At 39.5% G+C, this 20788-nt stretch overlaps 1 protein-coding gene across 3 annotated transcripts in view; it reads left to right on the top strand.

Annotated features, from left to right (window-relative positions):
• The window catches only part of PTPDC1 (protein tyrosine phosphatase domain containing 1), a 69932-nt gene extending 49704 nt beyond the window's left edge, over positions 1 to 20228 (top strand). For 2 of the 3 annotated variants that reach the window (XM_043927539.1, XM_043927538.1), the window contains 8 exons: positions 3843 to 4014; positions 6063 to 6143; positions 6373 to 6491; positions 7673 to 7810; positions 9517 to 10772; positions 13583 to 13768; positions 15904 to 16014; positions 18316 to 20228. In XM_043927539.1, the coding sequence (XP_043783474.1) occupies positions 3926 to 4014; positions 6063 to 6143; positions 6373 to 6491; positions 7673 to 7810; positions 9517 to 10772; positions 13583 to 13768; positions 15904 to 16014; positions 18316 to 18432 (2097 nt within the window). In that variant the 5' untranslated portion in view covers positions 3843 to 3925 and the 3' untranslated portion in view covers positions 18433 to 20228. Of the gene's footprint in view, positions 1 to 2552; positions 3357 to 3842; positions 4015 to 6062; positions 6144 to 6372; positions 6492 to 7672; positions 7811 to 9516; positions 10773 to 13582; positions 13769 to 15903; positions 16015 to 18315 lie in introns of those variants that run through there. The other variant, XM_043927541.1, reaches the window with a different exon arrangement.
• Positions 20229 to 20788: the final 560 nt, after the last annotated feature.

The following is a 20788-nucleotide window of genomic DNA, read 5'->3' as shown; positions in this document are numbered from 1 at the left end:
TTGTACTAATTTGGTACAAGTTCTAACATCTTTTATTCCATGAATTAGAAGATAATCCCTTTAAAGTCATGGCATGATTTTTTTTGGCAACATTCTGTGAATGAAAACATGGTCATGTGGAGATATGGATTTCTGAGGTCACAGAGGTTGGCAAAAGAGCTTACCAGAGACAGCATCTCTTGATCTTTATTTTAATGCTGTGTTCCTCTCTGACCTCAGGAAAAACCTGTGATTTGCTAAAAATATTACTCCTTTCCACTTCTATAAAGTTAGTTGTTCAAACATGTAAAGACTCAAGTAAATAAAAATAGGAGCTTTGCACACCAGTCCTATCATCTCTAGTTTAATGAAGGAAAAAATAGAAATAAAAAATTTTAATCCTGAAAATATATAATACCTTATTTTTAAACAATGTAATTGATAATAGCCTAAATATTCAACAGCTCAAGAATGACTAGGTAAATTATAATGCATCAAATTCTTGTGCATCCACTAAATGAAAACGAGAAGACTAAAGCAAAATGGGAAGGTGTTGGCTATGCTGCTTAGAAAAAGCAGGGGAAATTATTTGCAATTATGACTACAAATATGTAGAAAATCCACATGTCTGTGGACAAATACCAAAAGGAAGATGAGTTTAGGGGTGGAATGAAAGGTACTCTTCCCTATTGTAACGTCATTTGGCATAAATAAAAACTGATTTTTAAAGGTGAATTTGGCTATGAATTGGGCATTTTTTCAAGGAATAGTTTGGAGCTTGCAACAATGAGGTTGACAATTCTGACATGTCTTGGGGAAGTGGAGGCCTCTGCCCTGTCTGTGGTGCCCACAGGTGGGCAGCACTCCAGTTCAGCACCAGACAGTGCCAGTGTGTCCCGGCACCCCTGGGTGCCCCAGGTGAGTGAGCAAGGCAAGAATATGCTGAGAGGGAGGACTGCAGTCACCTTTTGGATTCCTGTTTGCCTTCAGCTCCACTTTTCTGAAAGCCCAAACTCAGTGTCCCTGTCTGGTAACCAAGGCCACCATGTGGTTGCATGTTTATTTGATGCCAGCCCAGTCCTTAAGATTTCACAGCAGAAATTATTCCTGAGATGATACAAAAATCTTCCCTTCCTTAGCTTGGTCCAGACAAGTCCTGTCCTCATCAATTTCATTCTCATTTTCAGAACTGTTGAGAGCAGAGTCACTTGGACGCTCATGTCCTTAGAGCTGCACAGATCAGGCATTTCCTGCTCACTGGCTGAGGCCTCCTAATTGCTGCCTCACGTGCATTTTCATCTCATATGGAGATTGCCTGCTGGGTTTTCTCTGGCACCTTCTCCTTACGGACTCCATATTTACTGACTTAAGGGTCTTGTTGCTGCTTGCTTAGACTTGAAGTCCTGGCATGCAGTGCAGTGTCCGCCCCTGTACTATCTTGCTCCCACACTTACTGTCACTGTCCCAGCAGGCCCTCAGTCCTTGACTCCAATCCCTGTCTTTGCAGGGAGTGTTAACCGTGAGAAACTTGAGTCAGACTTCTGTTCCCCAACAGCAGACTCAGACTTTTTATTTTGAGCATTTAGGGCTTCTTGACATCAGGTTCCAACTTGCCTTCCGCACCACATCTTCTGTACTTTCCTTTCCTTTAAAACTGTGTGGAAGCTGTGCCTTCTGAATAGACTACATTAAAAGAAATTCTTTTTCATTGCTGTTTACAAAATGACAGGGGCAGGGTGCTACACTCAAATTTAGACACCAAATTGAGCTGCTGTATCTTATTTGACAAAACATACCCATTTGAAGAAATGGGGGTGTGTTTTAAAAGGAGCAAGTTTTAAAGCATTACTAATTATTTAAATAGAACAGAACAAAGCAAAGAGCCCTATCTGTGACAATAGGTTGTTTCCATCTACGCATGGCCAGAATACCATTTGGAGAAACAGAAAGAGAAAAAGGCACCGCGTGGGGTGAGGTTGTTGCAGTTTGACATTAACAAGAGAGGAGGCGGACAATTGGTGGTTGTTAGAGTTTCTGTGTTCTTTATATCCTTTATCCTCAAGTTGCAATCTCCCCCTCATCCAGTTCCTTTAAAAAATGTGATACTTAGTGGATTTTCTTCCTATGTCTCTGCCAAGACGTTATTGAAGCTTCTCTTTTCCCCTTAGTCAGCAAGAAAAGACACAGAAGCATGTCTTTTGAGTTTTTGAGGGCTGTAGTTATGACTGCTGTAACTATCCAATAACCAAGAATTGGATTTTCACATTCTGAAAATAGAAATATGAAAATAAATGTCTTTTGGTTAGTATACCAGCCCTAAAGATGTCTTTATTTCTTCTATCCAAGCGTTTCTTAAATTGTTCTATAAAATAATATAGGGTTTGGGGCTTCCTAAGTGGCCCACTGATAAAGAGTCTACCTTCAGTGCAGGAGATGCAAGTTCAGTCCCTGGGTCAGGAAGATCCCCTGGAGAAGGAAATGGCAGTGCACTCCAGTATTCTTGCCTGGGAAATCCCATGGACAGAGGAGCCTGGCAGGCTATAGCCCATGAGACTGAGAAAGAGTCAGATATGACTTAGCAACTAAACAAAAAATAGAGGGATTTTTGGTTTTGAAAAGTGATGTTTTAATAATGTTATAGGTATCTCATATGTCCCATTTTATTACAATTAACTTTTTATTTGCCCTGTTTCAGAGAGGAGTAGAAAGAGAGTATTTTTCAAAATGTTCAGAGAATAGATATGAAAGGAAGAACAAAATTTAGGTATTTTAATAATGTGTGTGTTTGCATCATAAAGACATTTTTCTAAATTCATTACAATATTTTAGATATAATTCTCTGAGCAGTCAGATCTTTTTGGAGGTATTTGAGAAACAGTAGAAAAGTCACATTTAAGGTATAATCTATTTAAAATACATGTTATTCTTCCCAATATTCGAACAATCTGTTCTAAACACAATCCATTCATAAGGGATTTTGCTTGTACAGATCTGAGTGGGAATCAGTACTTTCTTTGTTTGTCACTATGGAAACAAGTCAGCCTATCCTGAACGGCTGTTAGATCACGCAGAGTGATGCTCACGTTCTCAGTGTAACTTCATCATGGAGCAGGCTGGCGCTGACATCTCGCCTCCAGCTCTTCCCTCCTGGAAGCCCAGTACCATGCAGGATCCACCCCGGAGGCTCTCCGCTGTGCCATTCCTCAGCTCCTTTTTCGAGGGCCGTCGCCACTCTGCCTCCGACCCTATCCTGCGGCTGCAGCAGGCGCGGCGCGGCTCTGCTGCCAAGGTGCTCTCCTCGTCTTCTCTCCAGGTGATGGTGGCCATGTCCTCTGTCAGCTGTGCTGAGAGAAACCCAACTTGCCCCGAGAGAAAAAGTAAAGTTCCTTTTCTTCTTAAAGATTGACACACCTTTGAGTTTAAATATAATGATTGTAAAGAAGCTATGCTGTGTTTATACCTTTTAAAATTTTGAGAATTCTGCATTATACTTTTTATTGTCTGTTATGCTATGAGATTCAGTAGACATGTAATAGGAGATGAAAATGCTTGAATATTTTATGTTTTTTTCATTAAAAATGTAGTTCTTGTGTAAAACTCATTTCTTTGTAAAAGATCTGTAACAGTTTCTTCCTTTTCATTACCAGTAGCCCATATGGAGAGTCTTGTGTGCAAAGGCCTTTTCTGAAGTGAAGGCTAGTGCACTTATATGAAAGGGAAACAGTTTTATTCCTTGACAAAATGAAGGGGATTTAGCACCAGCTTGTCATATACAATCCTGAGAGAAATTGGAAGCTCTTTCCCTTTTTACTGTTCCATTTGGAGAGTAGGATTTTAAATCTTCCCTTCTTCGTATGTTCTAGGAAATTCAGGACGTCCTACGCCAAAATATACAAAAGTTGGAGAGCGTTTGCGGCATGTCATTCCTGGACACGTGGCCTGTTCTATGGCATGTGGTGGCAAAGCTTGCAAGTATGAAAATGCAGCCCGCTGGGGTGAACAGGAACAAGCTATTAAAGGTGTCTACTCGTCCTGGTAAGTGATTCTGTCAGTCTTTGATAGCTCCCACCTACTGCTAAGTAGGAAAAGGAAATGGAGGTATAGGTGATGGCCACAGGCAGTAGCCTGTAGAAGAAGGAATGTGGGGTTTTGAAGTCAGAGGACCTCATCTTCCATCCCTGGCTTCCCCTCTTGACAATCTGGCCTACTCACAGGCACTCTGAACCACAGTTTCCTTATCTGTAAGATGGAAATAATAAAACCATCCCTATAGGATTATTTTTTTTAATAAAATAGAATGTTGTAGGTAAAGTATCTTAAAGAATTGGTAACTAGATAGATTTTAAATTTCAGAGAGTGCTAGAAACAATTAAAATATTCAGCTACAAATTTGAGAAATTTTGAGGTAATTAGGTAGTTTTTCACTTTCATGCAGGTGAACTTTAGCCTTATTTTTATTTTGTTCCTGTATTCTGTATAAAAGGATGCATTTTCATACAAATACGTACACTTCCAGTCTGCCTCAGTAGAGGGTGATATAAGTTGTCGGTTCAGTAGATGATGTAAAATGCTTTCATTGTTTATGGTATGTAAGTATAATTCATTCATTATTGAATCATGCTATTTTTATTATTATTAGCAAATTGTCAAGTATACCCTTTTTTGATATAGTGATATCTCTGAAAAATTCTGATATTTAAAACCATATTTGGAATGCACTCAGAGGAATTCACTATTTAAAGAACTCTGCTGGTGAATCATTTTATAGAGTAAGATTCCATTTACAAATTTGATATTTGTCAGCCAGTTCACTAGCCTCCAACCCTGTACTTTTTCATATTGGATATGTTGGGTACAGGTATAGTGTTATAGTCTGGGATCCACTGTCACTACCTTCATCACTACCTTTCTTAAAGAGTGTCATGAAAAAGCAAACACTACTCCTGAGATGTCGTCAGATACATAAATTTATAATAATGCAGCTTAAGGTCACATTAATATTTCTGGTTTATTGTTGACTAAACTATCTTGTTTTCACCTCTGCTGCTTTCACATTACATCTCTCCTAATCTTACACTAAGTGCTGTTAAATTTGCAAGATCCCAAACCTTCGTGGTTCCCTGTTTTTAGATATTGCCCCAGGCACGAGAGATGGTATCTTTCTGAATCCTGACCTGCTCACATGATGTCTCTGTTACTCCTCTCAGGATCTTGTAACCCACAGCTTGTGACAGTCTATCTTAGGTATCTTTCACCAGACCACTGGTGAGAAATCTGATCAGAACAGAGGGAAGTTAGAGCCCTAGTGAGAGTGACAGCCATTTACTGGGCCTCTATCCATTTGTACACTCAGTAAACATCCATTTGGTTACAGGCCAGTCACAGTGATAGACATTTTGAAATTATTATGGTCATAAAACCCTTTTAAGTAGGCATTGTTAGTGTCATGTTATTGATAAGGAATTGAAGTCCAGAGAGACTAAGTAATTTGCTGCACAGCTGGAAAATAGATAAGCCAGCATTTGAAACCAGGCCTGACTGACTCCAAAGTGATATTTTTTCCTAAATTACAATAACTCAGCATTTATGCATAACCACATGCCAGGATTTATGCTAAAAGACTTTACAGTCACATCATATTGAATTCTTACACCAACCCTATGAGGCAGGCACTATTACCCTCACTCAACACATTAGATGACTGAGGTACAGATAAATAAGTAACTAAAAATGCCTCCCAGCTGGCCCTCCTCATTTAGTCAGTAACCTCTGGATAACTAATCCAGGATGTTACTTTTGCTGCCAGTCGAGGTTTCTCCATCATTCTGTCATGTCCGCTAGAATCTCATGAAAGTCCTTGAGGATACTTTGCTGGAGTCCATAAATACGTTATGTTCTGGAATTGTTTCCAGGATTTAAGAAGTGAGGGTTTCTTAGAGCCATAATCATAATACAGAATTGAAGCCAGATTTGTATAAGGAGATTCTTACCTTACAGTATTATTGAAATCATAGAAAAAGTAAGGGCTTGAAATCTTGCTTTCTCAGTTCTGTGCATTTCATCAGTCCCTCCTCCCACTGTAGGGTCACTGATAATATCCTGGCCATGGCACGCCCATCCACTGAGGTCCTGGAGAAGTTCTGTATCATTGAGCAGTTCCGAAGGTAAATGTTGCATGTTTATCCACTGTAATAAGCCAGCTTATGTCTTCTTTTCCACTGCTTTTGACTTCAAATAGAAAAGTGCTTTCATTTTACCAACAGAAATGTGAAGAACTTATTTCAAGTAAGATAAAGTTTTAAGAGTAGTTAATGTTTATTAATACCAAAAATGGTTATTTTTTTGTTAACACTACCTCCCCAATATGACTAATTTTTTTCTTTTTCCTTTAAGCCATGGCATAAAAAGTATCATTAACCTTCAGCGTCCTGGTGAGCATGCCAGCTGTGGGAACCCTCTGGAACAAGAAAGTGGCTTCACATACCTTCCTGAAGCTTTCATGGAGGCTGGCAGTAAGTCCTTCCAACCTCTTCTCCATATGTTACCAAGGACAGAACTCAGAGACTTTTGTCTGCTCAGTTCTTAGATTAAAAAGGAGATGGAAACAAAGTTCATGCATAGTAGTAGGGCTTCTGAAAAGTGAAGATGAGATAACTTTGTCTTTAAATATCTTATTTAGTATTGATGTTGATAGTACAGAATTTCTTTTTTCCTGTGAGAGAGATCTTGAGAGAAGACCTTATAGAAATAATACCTGCATAATTAATATAAACAGTATGTCAGACCTGTCATCTCATTTAATCCTTAAAGCATTCATGTAATACGGTTGTTCTGAGACTTCCCTGATGGTCCAGTGGCTAAGACTGTGCTTCCAATGCAGGGGGCCCGGGTTCCATCCCTGGTCAAGGAAGTAGATCCCACATGCTGCAACCAAGACCCAGCACAGCCAAATAAATAAATGAACGTTTAACTCTGTGTGTGTGTGTGTGTGTGTGTGTGTGTGTGTAGTTGTTGTTCTGCTTCACATATGAGGTCACACAGACTGAGAAAGTTCTGACTTGCCCAGGATTACACAACTTAAACATAGCAACAGGATTAGAACCCACGACTTATTTGTGCTTTTACCTACCGCATAGCTCTACCCTGTGGGCAGGATGCGGGGATTCTTTCTGTGACGAGTCTAGAAGCTCTGTCACAGGAGCTGTAGCGTAGAATCCACTGAACATGTATCATTCACACCAAGCTGGAAAGGACCAGGCTCTGCCACTTCTACAACCTGAAGTTCATGTTCGCTTTTTTATCCCACTAGTTAGAAAAATCTGTATGTACCACCCCATGTCATTTATCAGTCAGTTAGACATGTTTTAATGCTTAAACAAAGTTGCATGCTTTCCCTCCATGGTAGAGTAATTTTGGCATAGGTCATCAACTTTAATGTATAATCCTGCTTTTCATTAATTATTTCTGAGTTTCAGCAGGAAATGTGTTAAATAATACAGAATATGCTTTTTAAGAAATGCTAACAGTAGCTTTACTGGAAATGGGAAAAGCCTGTTATTTTAGGTCTACACATCTAGTGAGATCTGCGTGTTTTACAGCTGTATACTGTCATGGCTTCACTCAGTTTTTTCAAATGTATTTGCAAGTATTTCTCCTATATGTTGATTTCTTCTTGTTCTTTCTCATTGTCCAGTTTATTTCTACAACTTTGGATGGAAGGATTATGGTGTAGCGTCCCTTACCACCATCTTAGATATGGTGAAGGTGATGACATTTGCCTTACAAGAAGGAAAAGTAGCTATCCATTGTCATGCAGGGCTTGGTCGAACAGGTAAATTCTAGGGGGTGGTTTTATTGCCTTTCTGTGTATTTAAACATATAAGGAAAAATATTTCCTAGTTCTTAAGGATAGTTTTCAAATTCCTATCAAAGGTTTGGAGTCAAATGGAAAGTCAATAAAAGATACTTGAAATATCTTAAATAGATAGTTTCAGTGACCATATATCCATGAGAGTATTTTTTGAATAGTTTAGAGTTAAAACTGCATCATATTGAGAAATAGGTAGGTTTCCATAGCTAGCTGAATGACCTTTCTGATTTTCTTCTTTAAAGGAAAAAAGTCAATACTTTTGTTTTTAATACATGTCTCTTTAAAATTTTATCTTCCTTAACCAAAATAATAATGGAAATAGCAAGCATTGTTTCATCCAATAATCTTTTTAAGTTGTTAGCAACACTAGGTTTTGAAGGAGGTTAATTTGCTGTATCTAGTAAGTGGCAGGACCATGATTTAAAGCCATGGCTATAAGGATTTTGTTTGTAGAGTCTTAACTGTGCCTGCAATTCTGTGTAAAAATCAATGATTTTACTTTAAAATGCAGCAGAATATTAGTGCAATGCTGATACTAGGGCACAAAAAGGATGGACTCTTCATTGGTCATCTAATCCAGCCAGACACCAGAGTTTTACTCTGTTTACAGTGTACCCATGTATTTACCACTGGCCTTCCCACTTACTGGGGTGCATCTTCAGATGGGGACATAGTTCTGCTCCAGATTGTCAGCTCTCATGGTTGAGCCAAGATCTCACTGTTCTAGGGATTCCATGTGATAGTTCTGCAGATATATCATACTTATCCTAAAGAACTGCCTTATCCTAGTGAAAAAGATACGTTGGACCTTACCTCATACTACGAAAACAGGCATTTTTCAGAGGTTCTGATTTTCACATGTAATGAGATTCAGAACCTTCGTGAATCACACAGATGTCTTTTGATTTGCCTTTTACTTGATGTTAATTATTTTATTTAAATTAATTTATCACATTTTTATTATTCATTTCAGTTTAGTATTAATGATAGTACATAATTTTTACACTATTAATGTGGTCTTCCTTAATATTAAGTACTTATAGAAAAGTATCTATGATCTAGAGGAAAATATATATTAGTTTAGGCATTAGTTTAGTCTTAAAGAAGAAACTTCAAGAGAGAAAATAGATTGTGAGAATGAATAGTTGCCAAAGATAAAAATACCCAAGTGGGAAAAATGCAGGTCTGGAATGTGCCACCAACTGATGTCAAAGATGAAAGGGGTGGGAAGTTCCAAGCAGAATGTATGGAGTGATTGAATAGAAATTTTTAAGAACTGTTCAAAGTGGAAAGCAGTATTGTCTTTCTTCCATGTTGGAGTTGGGCATAATGAGGGTAAATGAACCAGGTCATCAGTTCATTCAGTCATTGCCCTCCACACTCAGCCATCCTCCCTTACTCCACACCTACTCAGGTTCACTGTGACAGTGCTTGTTCTTGCCCTGGGCTACAGAGGTGACCAAGGGTTCTCAGTCAGGGGGAGGGTTACCATAGAGACAAGTAAATAGGTGAACCCCTGTACCAAAAGTTTAAAAGTTATCATTGTTCTTAAAATGTTCCTGTATTCATATGGTTTCCTAATACATATTCAAATTTTAAAATCATCAAAGAGAATAAATAAAAATGTAAAATTTTCTCATGCCAATCTTCATTTCTTCATTGTTTAGGTGTTTTAATAGCATGTTACTTAGTTTTTGCAACAAGAATGACTGCTGACCAAGCAATTATATTTGTTCGGGCAAAGCGACCTAATTCCATACAAACTCGAGGACAGCTACTCTGTGTAAGGGAATTTACTCAGTTTCTGACTCCTCTTCGCAATATATTCTCTTGCTGTGACCCCAAGGCACATGCTGTCACCTTAGCACAGTATCTCATTCGTCAGCGACATATGCTTCACGGATATGAGGCACGACTTCTGAAACACATACCAAAAATTATCCACCTCGTTTGCAAATTGCTGCTGGACTTAGCTGAGAACAGGCCAGTGGTGACAGAAAAAGTGGCAGACATACCTGGCCTCTCAGCTGAAATTGAAAAGACTGTTTCTGAGATGATCACAAGGCAGCTGGATAAGGAGTTACTGAGACATGATAGTGATGCATCAGACTCTTTCACCCCCAATGCAGTGGTGATGGATTTTGAGAATCAGGATGTGGTTCTTTCCAGTGAGCAAGAGTTGAACCCTCTTTGGAAGAGGCGGAATGTTGAGTGTCTTCAGCCCCTGGCTCATCTGAAAAGGCAGCTCAGCTACAGTGACTCAGATTTAAAAAGGGCGGAGTCACTTCTGGAGCAAGGGAGGACTCCGTGGACAGTGCCTGCCCAGGCCTTGCTTTGCCATAATCCCAGGCAGCAGAAGCACATAAGCCACTGTTACTCCCCACAGTCTCCACAGCTAGATTTAAATAAGGAAACGCTGGTCCGCAATACATTTTCTTTCTGGAATCACACTAAATTTGGAATCCCAGAGGGACTCAAAGATGATGGATCATCAATGTTCCATAGGACGAGCGTTCCAAAGGAGGTACAGCGAAGCAGAACCTTCTCTTCAGGAATTTCAGGTTCATACAACCCTGGGGAGCCAGTCGCACCAAACTTTGCAAATATTCCTAAGGAACCAAACTGTTCTCAACAGAAAGTGTACCACTGTGAGTGTGAAAGTCGTGGTGGTTGTGGCCCAAGCTCTGTTGCAGAGGATGGTGAGACTTGCCGCCGCCCTGTGGACTGTGGGTCCAGTCCCAAAGCACAGTTCTTGGGGAATGAAACTCAGAACAGCAAATACCTGTCTGAAGTTGCTGCACATGTGGCTTTACAGTCTGAGTTGAGTGTTGAAGCAAGGAGAATACTGGCAGCCAAAGCCCTGGCAAATTTAAATGATATTGCAGAAAAGGAGGAAGTGAAAAAGAAGGTAGAGATGTGGCAGGTATTTGTATTTCATTTAATTATTTATGAGTAGGAAATATTTTTGTCAGAGCAAAAGTAGTACATTTTCCCAAGTTCATTTGTTTTCAGGAATTTGAAGACATGTTGGTATAATACATAACTTTTGAACGTCAAGTTACTCAACTGTAATACCACATAGCTGTCATTGAAACAACAGACACAGGTCTCTTGTATAGGTTCATTTCAGTCTCTGTGAAAGAAAGCACTTAGTGCTTAGCACTCAGGGTGCTTGACTGAACATGGCAATGAAAGTGATTGATGGCAATAGTTTCCTTCTTCCTTGCTGGGCCTGTGGGACTGATGGCCAGATGGATAGAAAACTGTAGGAACTGACCTGAAGCATCTCTAACCTGAGCCCTAGCAGGGAACCACACTTTGAGAACCCCGAGCTGAGAGATAAAATGAAGTAGAGACAATTCTTTCCCAAAGCTCATTAACCCAAGTATCAAGGAAGGACAGAAGGATAGTGATGAATGCTGACTGCTCAGCAGTCCCTCCCCAGCCCACCCAAACAAGGCAGGTGTTGGATTCCAGAAAGCAAATGCGGGTGGCCACAGAGCCCCTTTGTCCACTAGTTTTATCTGAGATTGAGTCCCTGAGTTCTATTTCTTGGCTTTAAGCTAAATTAGAATGTGACATTTTAAACTTTAACATCGTTTTGTGTTGTACTTTCATGAGGGAGCAGTCTTAAATCATGCTCTCTGCCTAGAATGAGCAGCTGATTAGAGAGAAGACAGGCCTTATGAACCTAGTTATGGTAAACTGCCCAAATGTGGGGCTGACCTGGGGAGGCCTAGCTCAGTGATATTTTGGCTTGTTAGCCCATAATGTACCATGAATTATTTGTAACTGTTTTTCCGTCTCCTGCCACTAATCAAGCAAGGTGTGCACACTTTCCAGGAGGTCAGGCCTTCCAGACGTAGAGGCAAGAAGAGGAGGCATGGAGCCTAACTGTATGACAGGAGGAGAGCACTTCCACGCATGATTTTTTCATCAGAATTGTGGTGTTTTGCTTAATCAATAGTTAAACGTATTGCTGTCTTCCGACATGAAATATTTTCTTTATTTCATACTCCAAGCTGAACAACATTCCACTCAGTGGACGGGTCTCTCCGCATAACTGAGCCACAGTAGCTAGCGGCAGGACCTCCGGTTTCAGGCTCTATAGCTCACCACCCCATCATGGGTCTGCCCAACATGACTGAACTGTTTGAACACATAATATATACAAAAGCATTTTCTAGATGTAGATACAACTCTATCCTTTGGATAGGTTTGCCTTTTTTCCTTTCTGGATTTTATTGTGGGTCTTTCAGTAATAAAGAAAATCAGTTGAATTCTGTGCACCCCTTAGGCCCTTTCACATTGTTTCATGTGATTTTCACAGTAATCCTGTGAGACAGATGATACTATTTACAAATTCTTTGTTAATCTTTCATTACTTACAAACTAAGTATCACAGGTGGGGAAACTCACAGAGGTCAAGTGATGTGCTTGAGGTCACGTGGTCTGAATGTAGCAGAGCCAGGATACAGTTCATGTGTTTAATACTTTCCATCATCCCTGATGTTTTTCCTAGCCCCATTGGAAATTTTCAGAAAACAGCAATGATGTAACGATCATTTTACTAAGGGGATCTTTGAGTCATGTCATTTCTGCATAACATAAAATTGAATAAAAGCTACTCTGCTATGTACATGATCTATGAGATATGATGGACTATCTCATAACTAAAAGTTTGGACTTATTTATGAGAAAATAAAGAGAAACCAGTGCTGGAGGACCCTGATAGCATGAGAAAAATATCACAGACTGGGGTAGAGCAGATCTGGGTTGGGAATGTGCTCTCTTAGTTTGGGCTCCGGCAAGTTACTTCTTCTTTCATGAACTTCCCAGTACATTCATCAGTAAAGGAGACCTCCATGCTGGGTTGCTATACGAAGCAGAGAAAAATCTTGTGTCATCATTCCTGTCATACTATAAGTATTCTATGAATATTAGGTGGGGTGAATGAATGAATGGTGGTAATTATTCTGCTTATTACTATTGCAAACATGTATTTTATTTATTAAAACATAAATCTGAACCCTCTCAGAATTAAAAATAGTTACCTTACTTTCCCCCTTACTCTCTGTGAGGTAAAGTTTTAAAATCTCCTTAAATTATCTCCAGGCATTTGGATTATTGGCAAAACTTCCTAGTTGTTTTACCTTATCAAATTCAGAATGCAGGACTTGGTAAATTTTACGTGGGATTCTAAAAAGGAATTTGAAAGAAATAGTTTATATATACCACATTTATTAACTTTTTGGCACTTTTATACTTTTTCATTTACCATTCAACTTCCTTGCAGTAAATATTTGTTTTGTTCTAAGGAGCCTGAAAAGACAGCTTCCTTCTTGAATTGTTTCTGTATTTTCTGAACGAAATGGAGAACTCGGGTTAACTAAGCCTTCTCAGTATCAGGAGCTTTAACAGCCCTCTCAGTTTAGTCATCCCACCAGTGGGGTGGGAATGAACTTCACAAAGGGAAACTGAGGCTTAGAGAAATTAAATGTCTTAGCCCAGGGTACTGAGTGAAAGGGGGACCACTGGGAGGGGTTCCAGTCCCCACCTCAGAGCCTGAGACTTTACTCTCCTGGAGAGCCTAAGGCTCATCCGATGTCAAACCATGCCTCCCTGCCCTCCTCTCTCCCTCACTTTGTCCCTCTCTCTCTCTGTTCCTTTCCCTCCTCTTCTGTCCCGTCCTCTCTCCTTTCTCTTTCTTTTTCTTTCTCCTTTCCTTTTTAGAAAGAACTAAATTCCCGAGACGGAGCTTGGGAAAGAATATGTGGCGAAAAGGATCCTTTCATCCTGTGCAGTTTGATGTGGTCTTGGGTGGAGCAGCTAAAGGAGCCTGTGATAACCAAAGAGGACATGGACATGTTGGTTAACAGATGTGCAGATGCCTCGGAAGCACTGTTCTTGTTAGAAAAGGTAAAATAGCTGTTGAACAGTTGATGAAGTTAACTGAGGCCCTCAGTACAAGTTTTACACACTAAAAATAACCATTTTTTAAAAAAGGAGGACTCACAGAATTCCATATTGAGGTCTAATTTAAAATTTTCCAAAGTAAGGGAAGAAATGCACCCCGAATATAAACATTCAGAAGATACAAAAAGAAAACTGGAAAATACCCATAACCCCAGGTTCAGTTCAGTTCAGTTCAGTCTCTCAGTCATGTCTGACTCTTTGCGACCCATGAACTGCAACACGTCAGGCCTCCCTGTCCACCACCAACTCCCGGAGTTTACCCAAACTCATGTCCATTGAGTCGGTGATGCCATCTAACCATCTCATCCTCTGTTGTCCCCTTCTCCTCCTGACTTCAATCTTTCCCAACATCAAATGAGTCAGGAGAGCTACTTTAAACATTTTCATTGAAACATTTTCAAGTTTTTTCTTTCAGTCTTATCAATACTTATGTTAACTTGGTAAAAATTATTTCACATAAAATGTTATACTTCATTTTTGCTCAGAATTATAACATAGATGTTTTTCCATGTGTTTTTCATAAATGTAAACTTAAATGGGTAGATAATGCTCTAACATGAGATATGTTACAACTAATCACTTTCTCATTTTCAGGTATTTGTTTCTACTTATTTACTGTGAGCATATAATGTGACTAACTGAAGTGGGTTGGAATATGCATTCATTTGTATTTCTTTAAAAAGGGTGTGTGTCACATATACATTTATGTGTGTAATTTGTGAATGTATACAATATAGAAGGAAAAATAAGGAACTGATCATGATGGTTGCCTTTAGAGAATAGTAATCGGAGACAGTGGATCTAGAAAGCAAGAGAGACTTTTCATTGTAGATTCTTTTATACAATTTAATATTTTTAACCATGTGGAGATATTAAATTTTCATCTGTAAATAGGATTTGTTTTGTTTTAGGAAACAGTGTTACCTCATAATCAGCCTTGCGTAATCTGCTATGCTGTGGTATAAACATTTCATTGCTTCCAAATCTTCTGCTACTAACTACTGCTTAATATAGACACACAGAGATACACACAGGCATTTGTGCACAGTTGTGTGATGCCCATGAGCATTTGAATGACAGAGATGAATCCAGAGCAGGGATAAGGAAGGCAGTTAACTTTGACGGATTGGGTGGCAGTGGGCCAGGCCCTTGCTAGGTCATAATTTCTGTTTTCACCTTTGTTCATCTCCATTGCTCAGAGAGGTAGAGGCCCCATTTTCAGAAGAGGGAATGTGAAGCTGTCTGCCCACAGCATGTAGCATGTGTCAGAGCAGGATACAAACTCTGGCACTGAAGTCCTGTACTTTGCTGTCTCATTGTGCTATTTCCACATTATTCACTCCAGTCCTCACATTCAGGGTGTTTACATTATTTAGAGTTTTGATACAGATCACTGTAATGATAATTTGTGATTGCATGTTTTTGTGCATTTCAGATTATGTCCTTGGAGTAGATGTTCAGAAGTAAAATTAGTGACTCAGTGGACAGGGTGTGTTTGATGCAAATTGCTCCAGTAATGGGGTTTCTCCTTTGCTTCTCCAAAGGAAACAACTGTTAGGAGTTAAGCTGGGGACACATTCTTCAGGGACCTTTCCCCTTATGCTTTAGCATGTTCCTGGATGACTGTGGTGGTCTTTCTTCTTCTGTCCTTTCCCATTCAGTATTGTCTGCAACTGGTATGACATGATGAAGGTACTGAGTGCTAAGTACTCAGCTGTCTGTACACATATTGTGTGAGGTGCCAGCGTCTACTAGGTGTACTGAAGTGACTGTGTCTAGAAACAGCAAGAATGAATCGTCTTCAGTACACTGCATGGAAGGTGTTTGATTAAAAGTTCCACTTATCTTCAGATTCAACTATATTTTGTGTAATAAATAACCAGCTTTGATATTATCTCCTGACAGCTGTTCAGATTAACATATAACAGTAAACATTGGTAGAGCCCTTGGTAGATAGTTTAGTATTTGAGGTAGTGAATACTTGATTGCAAACCAGTTCTTGGCTCAGCAGTTGTTTTGAGTTTATCTCTTGAGGCATTTTTCAGACAACTTGTTTGATTTTGATTTCTGCAAAACAGGGCCAGCAACAAACTATTCTTTGCGTGTTGCATTGCATAGTGAGCCTGCAGACGATTCCTGCAGACGTGGAGGAAGCTGTCCTTGCCCGCGCCATTAAAGCTTTCACTAAGGTGGGTTGCACTCCTCCTTTCCACTTCAGACCACAGTCAGCATAATCTTAGTAAATCAGAATCCAGAGGTCATCAGCCTTCTCTAAAATAAAACTTTTGGCCATGTTTCCCTTTAATGGAAATATGTTTGACATTTCATGAAAGTTACAGACTTTTGGCTAAAAAATACCAGTTTCCTAACAATGATATAAGAAAAGGCTGAACCGTGGGCTTTTTGAAGGAAAACTTTGAAACAAAGAACTTTTATGTAGAGAGAAACAATTGAGTGTTGAGGAAATATTTTTAAATCATGTGCCTAGTAGAATTCTAACCCTAGTAGAGAATCTTTTCTTCTTGAGCCAGTTCTATCTTGGGTCTGAACAAGAAACCACCTATTGAGAGTTTAACATCCAGCTTTGGCAGTTCAGTACCGTGTCTGGTTGGCAAATCCTAAGTAAAGTTTCCTTACCATGCACATCCTTTTGTCCTGCAGCAGTCTTTCCTGACTGAAGAAAGATGCCAGATTTCATGCCAAGAGAAAAGGTTCCCCTCAGCTAATTTGTTTTGTGTCTCTTGTATGTGATACCAAAATATCATTAAACAAAGAACCCTGTTTTTTGATGACAGTGTCTTTGGCAAACATTTATATTAATAGCAATTGTTATTTGTACTCATTCACCAGTCTCTTTCCCCATCCAGTCTTCCCAAAGTGATGTCCTTCTTACAGATTTCTTTGTTCCTCATCAGGAGCTTTTTTCTTCATCTAGAGCTTTACAGCATTAACCACTTTGCATCCTCTCAGTCAGTCTCTTTGTGACTGTTTCTGAGTTAGCACATCAAAACCAAACTATGTGATCTTTTACAACTGTGTTTATGTTTTCATAGACCCAGAGATTACCTGCTCTGTGGAGAGGGCTGTGGTTTGGTGTGTAACAAAGTATGCAGTTCAGGCCTTACTAATATTATTAAGTTTTTCAGATAGGATAGACAAAACAAGATTAAGATAAAGTTAAATTTCTGAATTTAATTAAAAATAAGTCCTTAATACTGGTCTCCCTGAAAGCAGTAGGAATTCTTTACAATTTCTATTGACCTTTCACAGTGATACTAATAAAAAGTTAAATATACTGGTTGTTCCAAATCTGTCTATAAAAATGTTAGAAGACTGTTCTTAGGTCTCTCCCCTTGTGTACAGTCTTAGGAATAGAGGCCCTGATAGCTTTTATTCCAGACTAGCTCATCAAGGAAATCTGTGTAGCATCTGCTTCCAGTGTAATAGATAAGATTTTCTTCAGGCCACAGCTTAGCAGCCTTGGCACAGCTCCCTCATCAGACACTGGGGAGTTCCTCAGCGGGGAGGCAGACTCCTTGCTTGTGTGGCCTCCACTTGTGCCGCTCTGCATCACCCCCAGGGGGCTTGGAAGGCAAGGGAACCCATGTGATTATGGAGCGTGTGCTGCCTTCAGTCATAAAGTTGTTTGACCCAACACTGTCATGTCTTCTGCCAATGTCCTCAAGTTGTGTGAGACCCTTCCAGCCCCCCTGGAAGGCACGGCCTTCCTGTCTCCCTCCCGAAGGGAAGGGATCACTGGTCAAGGAGTCCTGATCTTTTCCTAAGGAGTGCACATTTGGCAGTGGGAGCAGGGTGGAGGTGTGGTGACTGCTCTGGTTCTCTGTCCTGTCTTTGCAACCCTGCAAAACAGTGAACTTGCATAAAAAATCCAAACATGTGTACATGGTGCCTTCCCACCAGTGGGAAAGGAAATAAACTTTTACAGAGAGGTTTTTACATGTGTCATGTCCGTGTTAGATCTTCATATTTTGTACTCACAGAAATCCTAAGGAGATGGATGTTGTGATCTCCATTTTACAGAAAGGTTAGATATGACACGAGGCTACAATTGCTTACAGAGAACTAGGCTTCCTATTCAGGTCACCTCGGTGCAACACTTAAGCTGGTGTGCACTATTTTAATAAGGAGACTTTTCCCTTAGGCCAGCCATGATTAGTCTCTGGATTCAAAACCCCCATCACACTCACTGTTGGCTTGCCTCATGAGTACAGTACCTATCCAGGCACTAGATTTAATTGTTTTAGTTTTCATTCGTAAGTGCAGTATTGACATAACTGGCAGTTCTAATGTAGTACTTTAATTTAAACTAATATGTGAACTGTATTGTGTGTCCTTCTTAATTATATGTAATTTTGTTTGTAAGTCTTTGATTTTCTCCATCCCCTTTCTTTCCTTCCAGAATAAAGACTGGTTATAGTATCCTGAATTCCTGTTATAGTATACTGAATATAAATTTTCTTTATCACTAGGTTAATTTTGATTCTGAAAATGGACCAATAGTCTACAACACCCTGAAGAAAATATTTAAGCACACACTGGAAGAAAAAAGAAAAGTGACAAAAGATAGCCCTGAGCCTGGCATTTAGTGACGCTGACTTTCCCTTCATGACTATTTCAGACTTGAAGATCTGGGTGGCATTTCTGCTCATAGCTGAACAAATTGAAGTGTGGAACTGCCTCATTTCATAGCACTTTATTTCAGATGCTCTCGGTTTGTGCTCAGAAATGCTTGTTCCTGTTTGGAGCAATTATTTATTTTAAAATATCCTTCAGTTACATTTTTATGTTAAAAAATTGCCATAAAGTTGGTGCCACTTCTTTTATTTATGTATTTATTTAACTGAATTAATATTGTTGTATTAATATTTTAAGAATGTGGTGTTTACATCCTTGTTCTTTTTTGACATTTTGGAAAAAGTTATAACTCTTCTTTCCAAAACAATTATTTTATTGATGGAGCTCTTCTCTTTATTGATGGAATTATCTGTTTACGAAATAGATAATTTTAATAGTAAAACTTTATTGTGTATGCCCTGATACATGACCTTAAGGAAGTCACCAAGTGTCTTAAACTGTATGATATTTGTTATAAGAAGGCTATTGTTACAGCATTTTAAAGGATTTTTTTTACATTTGTTTGAATTTTTGTTTTTTCTTTTTATAAATGTGGCAAAGAGTCTCAAATGTATTATTTTTGTGAGTGTTTTAGTTTTATGTTAAAGGATTGACAGTACAGTGTTTGGGACTTTTTATTGTAGGAAATAGGCTTCCTCTTTGTCAGGCTTCCTGACAGCCTCACTGACTTCTGCTGTCACAGGCAGAAGGAACAATTCTTAATACATCAAGCCTTATTCCCACTCTCCTGGGCTGTTGCTGAGCTGAGCAGCATCTTTACAGAGAAAGTAGGATCGGTGACAAGCAGTGTAGGAAGCTGTAGGACTCCAGCAGAACTGTCTTACAGCGGCGGGCGCCATAGCCACAGCCACTCCCCAGAGGCAGTTCTGTTCATGCTGATGTGATAGCATGAGCACCAGCCCACGCATCCTAAATCTGCTGTTGCATAGACCCAGTTGCCTCAGGGCTTTATCTTTGGTTGCTTTTCTGTGAGAATTTAGATCTTTAAATTGAATTTGACTCATTGTAGGTTGCATTCACCCTACTGGTTTTAGATAAGAGGAAGTAATTGCCTAAATTATTTAGTTCCTTATAGACCAAACTATCAGTAATCAAAGCCATTAAATACTATTTAAGTGAATATATGGGGCACAAGAGGCCAAGCCTCTCTTTTTTTCCCAATAAAAATGATATTAAACCAGTTTCAAGCTAAAGCTACTACTTAATCTTAAAGACAGAATTTCAGAGAGAGTAACTGATTTACAAGAAATGAAATTTCTCCAACTTGTACATTTCTGAATCAACTCTAGCACATCAAAAATGTCTGTCATTATTGGTCTTACTAACTAGTGGCAAATGCCATACTGTTTGAATTTTTAGGAAATCAAATCCAGTGAATTTTAGTGAACTGGTTTGCCCATTCCTGACGTTTCTTCTTTTCAAGTGCCTGATCTGGGAAAGACAGGGAGAAAACAATTACATTTATCCAAAGGTACATTATAAAGATATGTATTTTATACCTAAAAAGACATTTATCCTCATCTTTGTCAGTCTAAATGGACAGGTGCCACCATGGCTCATCTGACAAGTGGCTCTTGGCCTGTGCATCTGAAGTCATCATTTCGGATTAGAGGGTAGATCCTGCACGGCCATGCTGTGACCACAGCAGTGCGTGTCTAAAATCTAAGTGCACCAGTCTGAGAAAGAGAGACGGTGTGATTAATCAAGCTGTATACAGGTTTTGTATTTATTTGAATAAAAGTGGGGGGGAAAAGCACATGATCTTTGTCTTGTACTTCTTTAGCTTAGTGCTCTTGAGATCCTGATAATAAAGATTTGGCTTTGTGATTAGGATTTCCTAATGAGCAGTCTGAGTTGCAGGCTGAGTAGTCAGCTGGCCAGGCTCTAGTCAGCCCCGACACTGTTGGTTCAGAATGACCAAGGGATGGAGGCAGGCAGATAGAAGGATTCTAAGAGGAATATGGGAGGAAAATCTCAAGGTCAGCAGGATTCCTGCCTTCCAGTATTTGAACTGGTGAAGAGTTCTCTGTAGCCCAGAGGATAGAAGTCTACCTACTAGAAGAAGTTACAGGCCTGCAAAAATTCAGCTCAGCAGGGTGGAAAGGGCCAAAACTGCCATTCAGAACTTAACAACCATGGCTGAGCACATGCATTGTCTTGATTACTTCTCTTACCAGACCAGGAGTGAAGTACTTTTCATACTTAGCTGATGAAGGAATTCCCCTCTGACTGACTTTGAGGTATGTTCTCCCTCTTGAGGCCCTTTCAGCACTAGACTCCATGATGGCATAACAGAGCACTGCATTA

This window comes from Cervus elaphus, chromosome 16 (genome assembly GCF_910594005.1).
Source record: "Cervus elaphus chromosome 16, mCerEla1.1, whole genome shotgun sequence".
Taxonomy (NCBI): Eukaryota; Metazoa; Chordata; class Mammalia; order Artiodactyla; family Cervidae; genus Cervus; species Cervus elaphus.
Note: the sequence above shows the minus strand (reverse complement) of the source record. Positions and strands in the feature narration are given on the sequence as shown.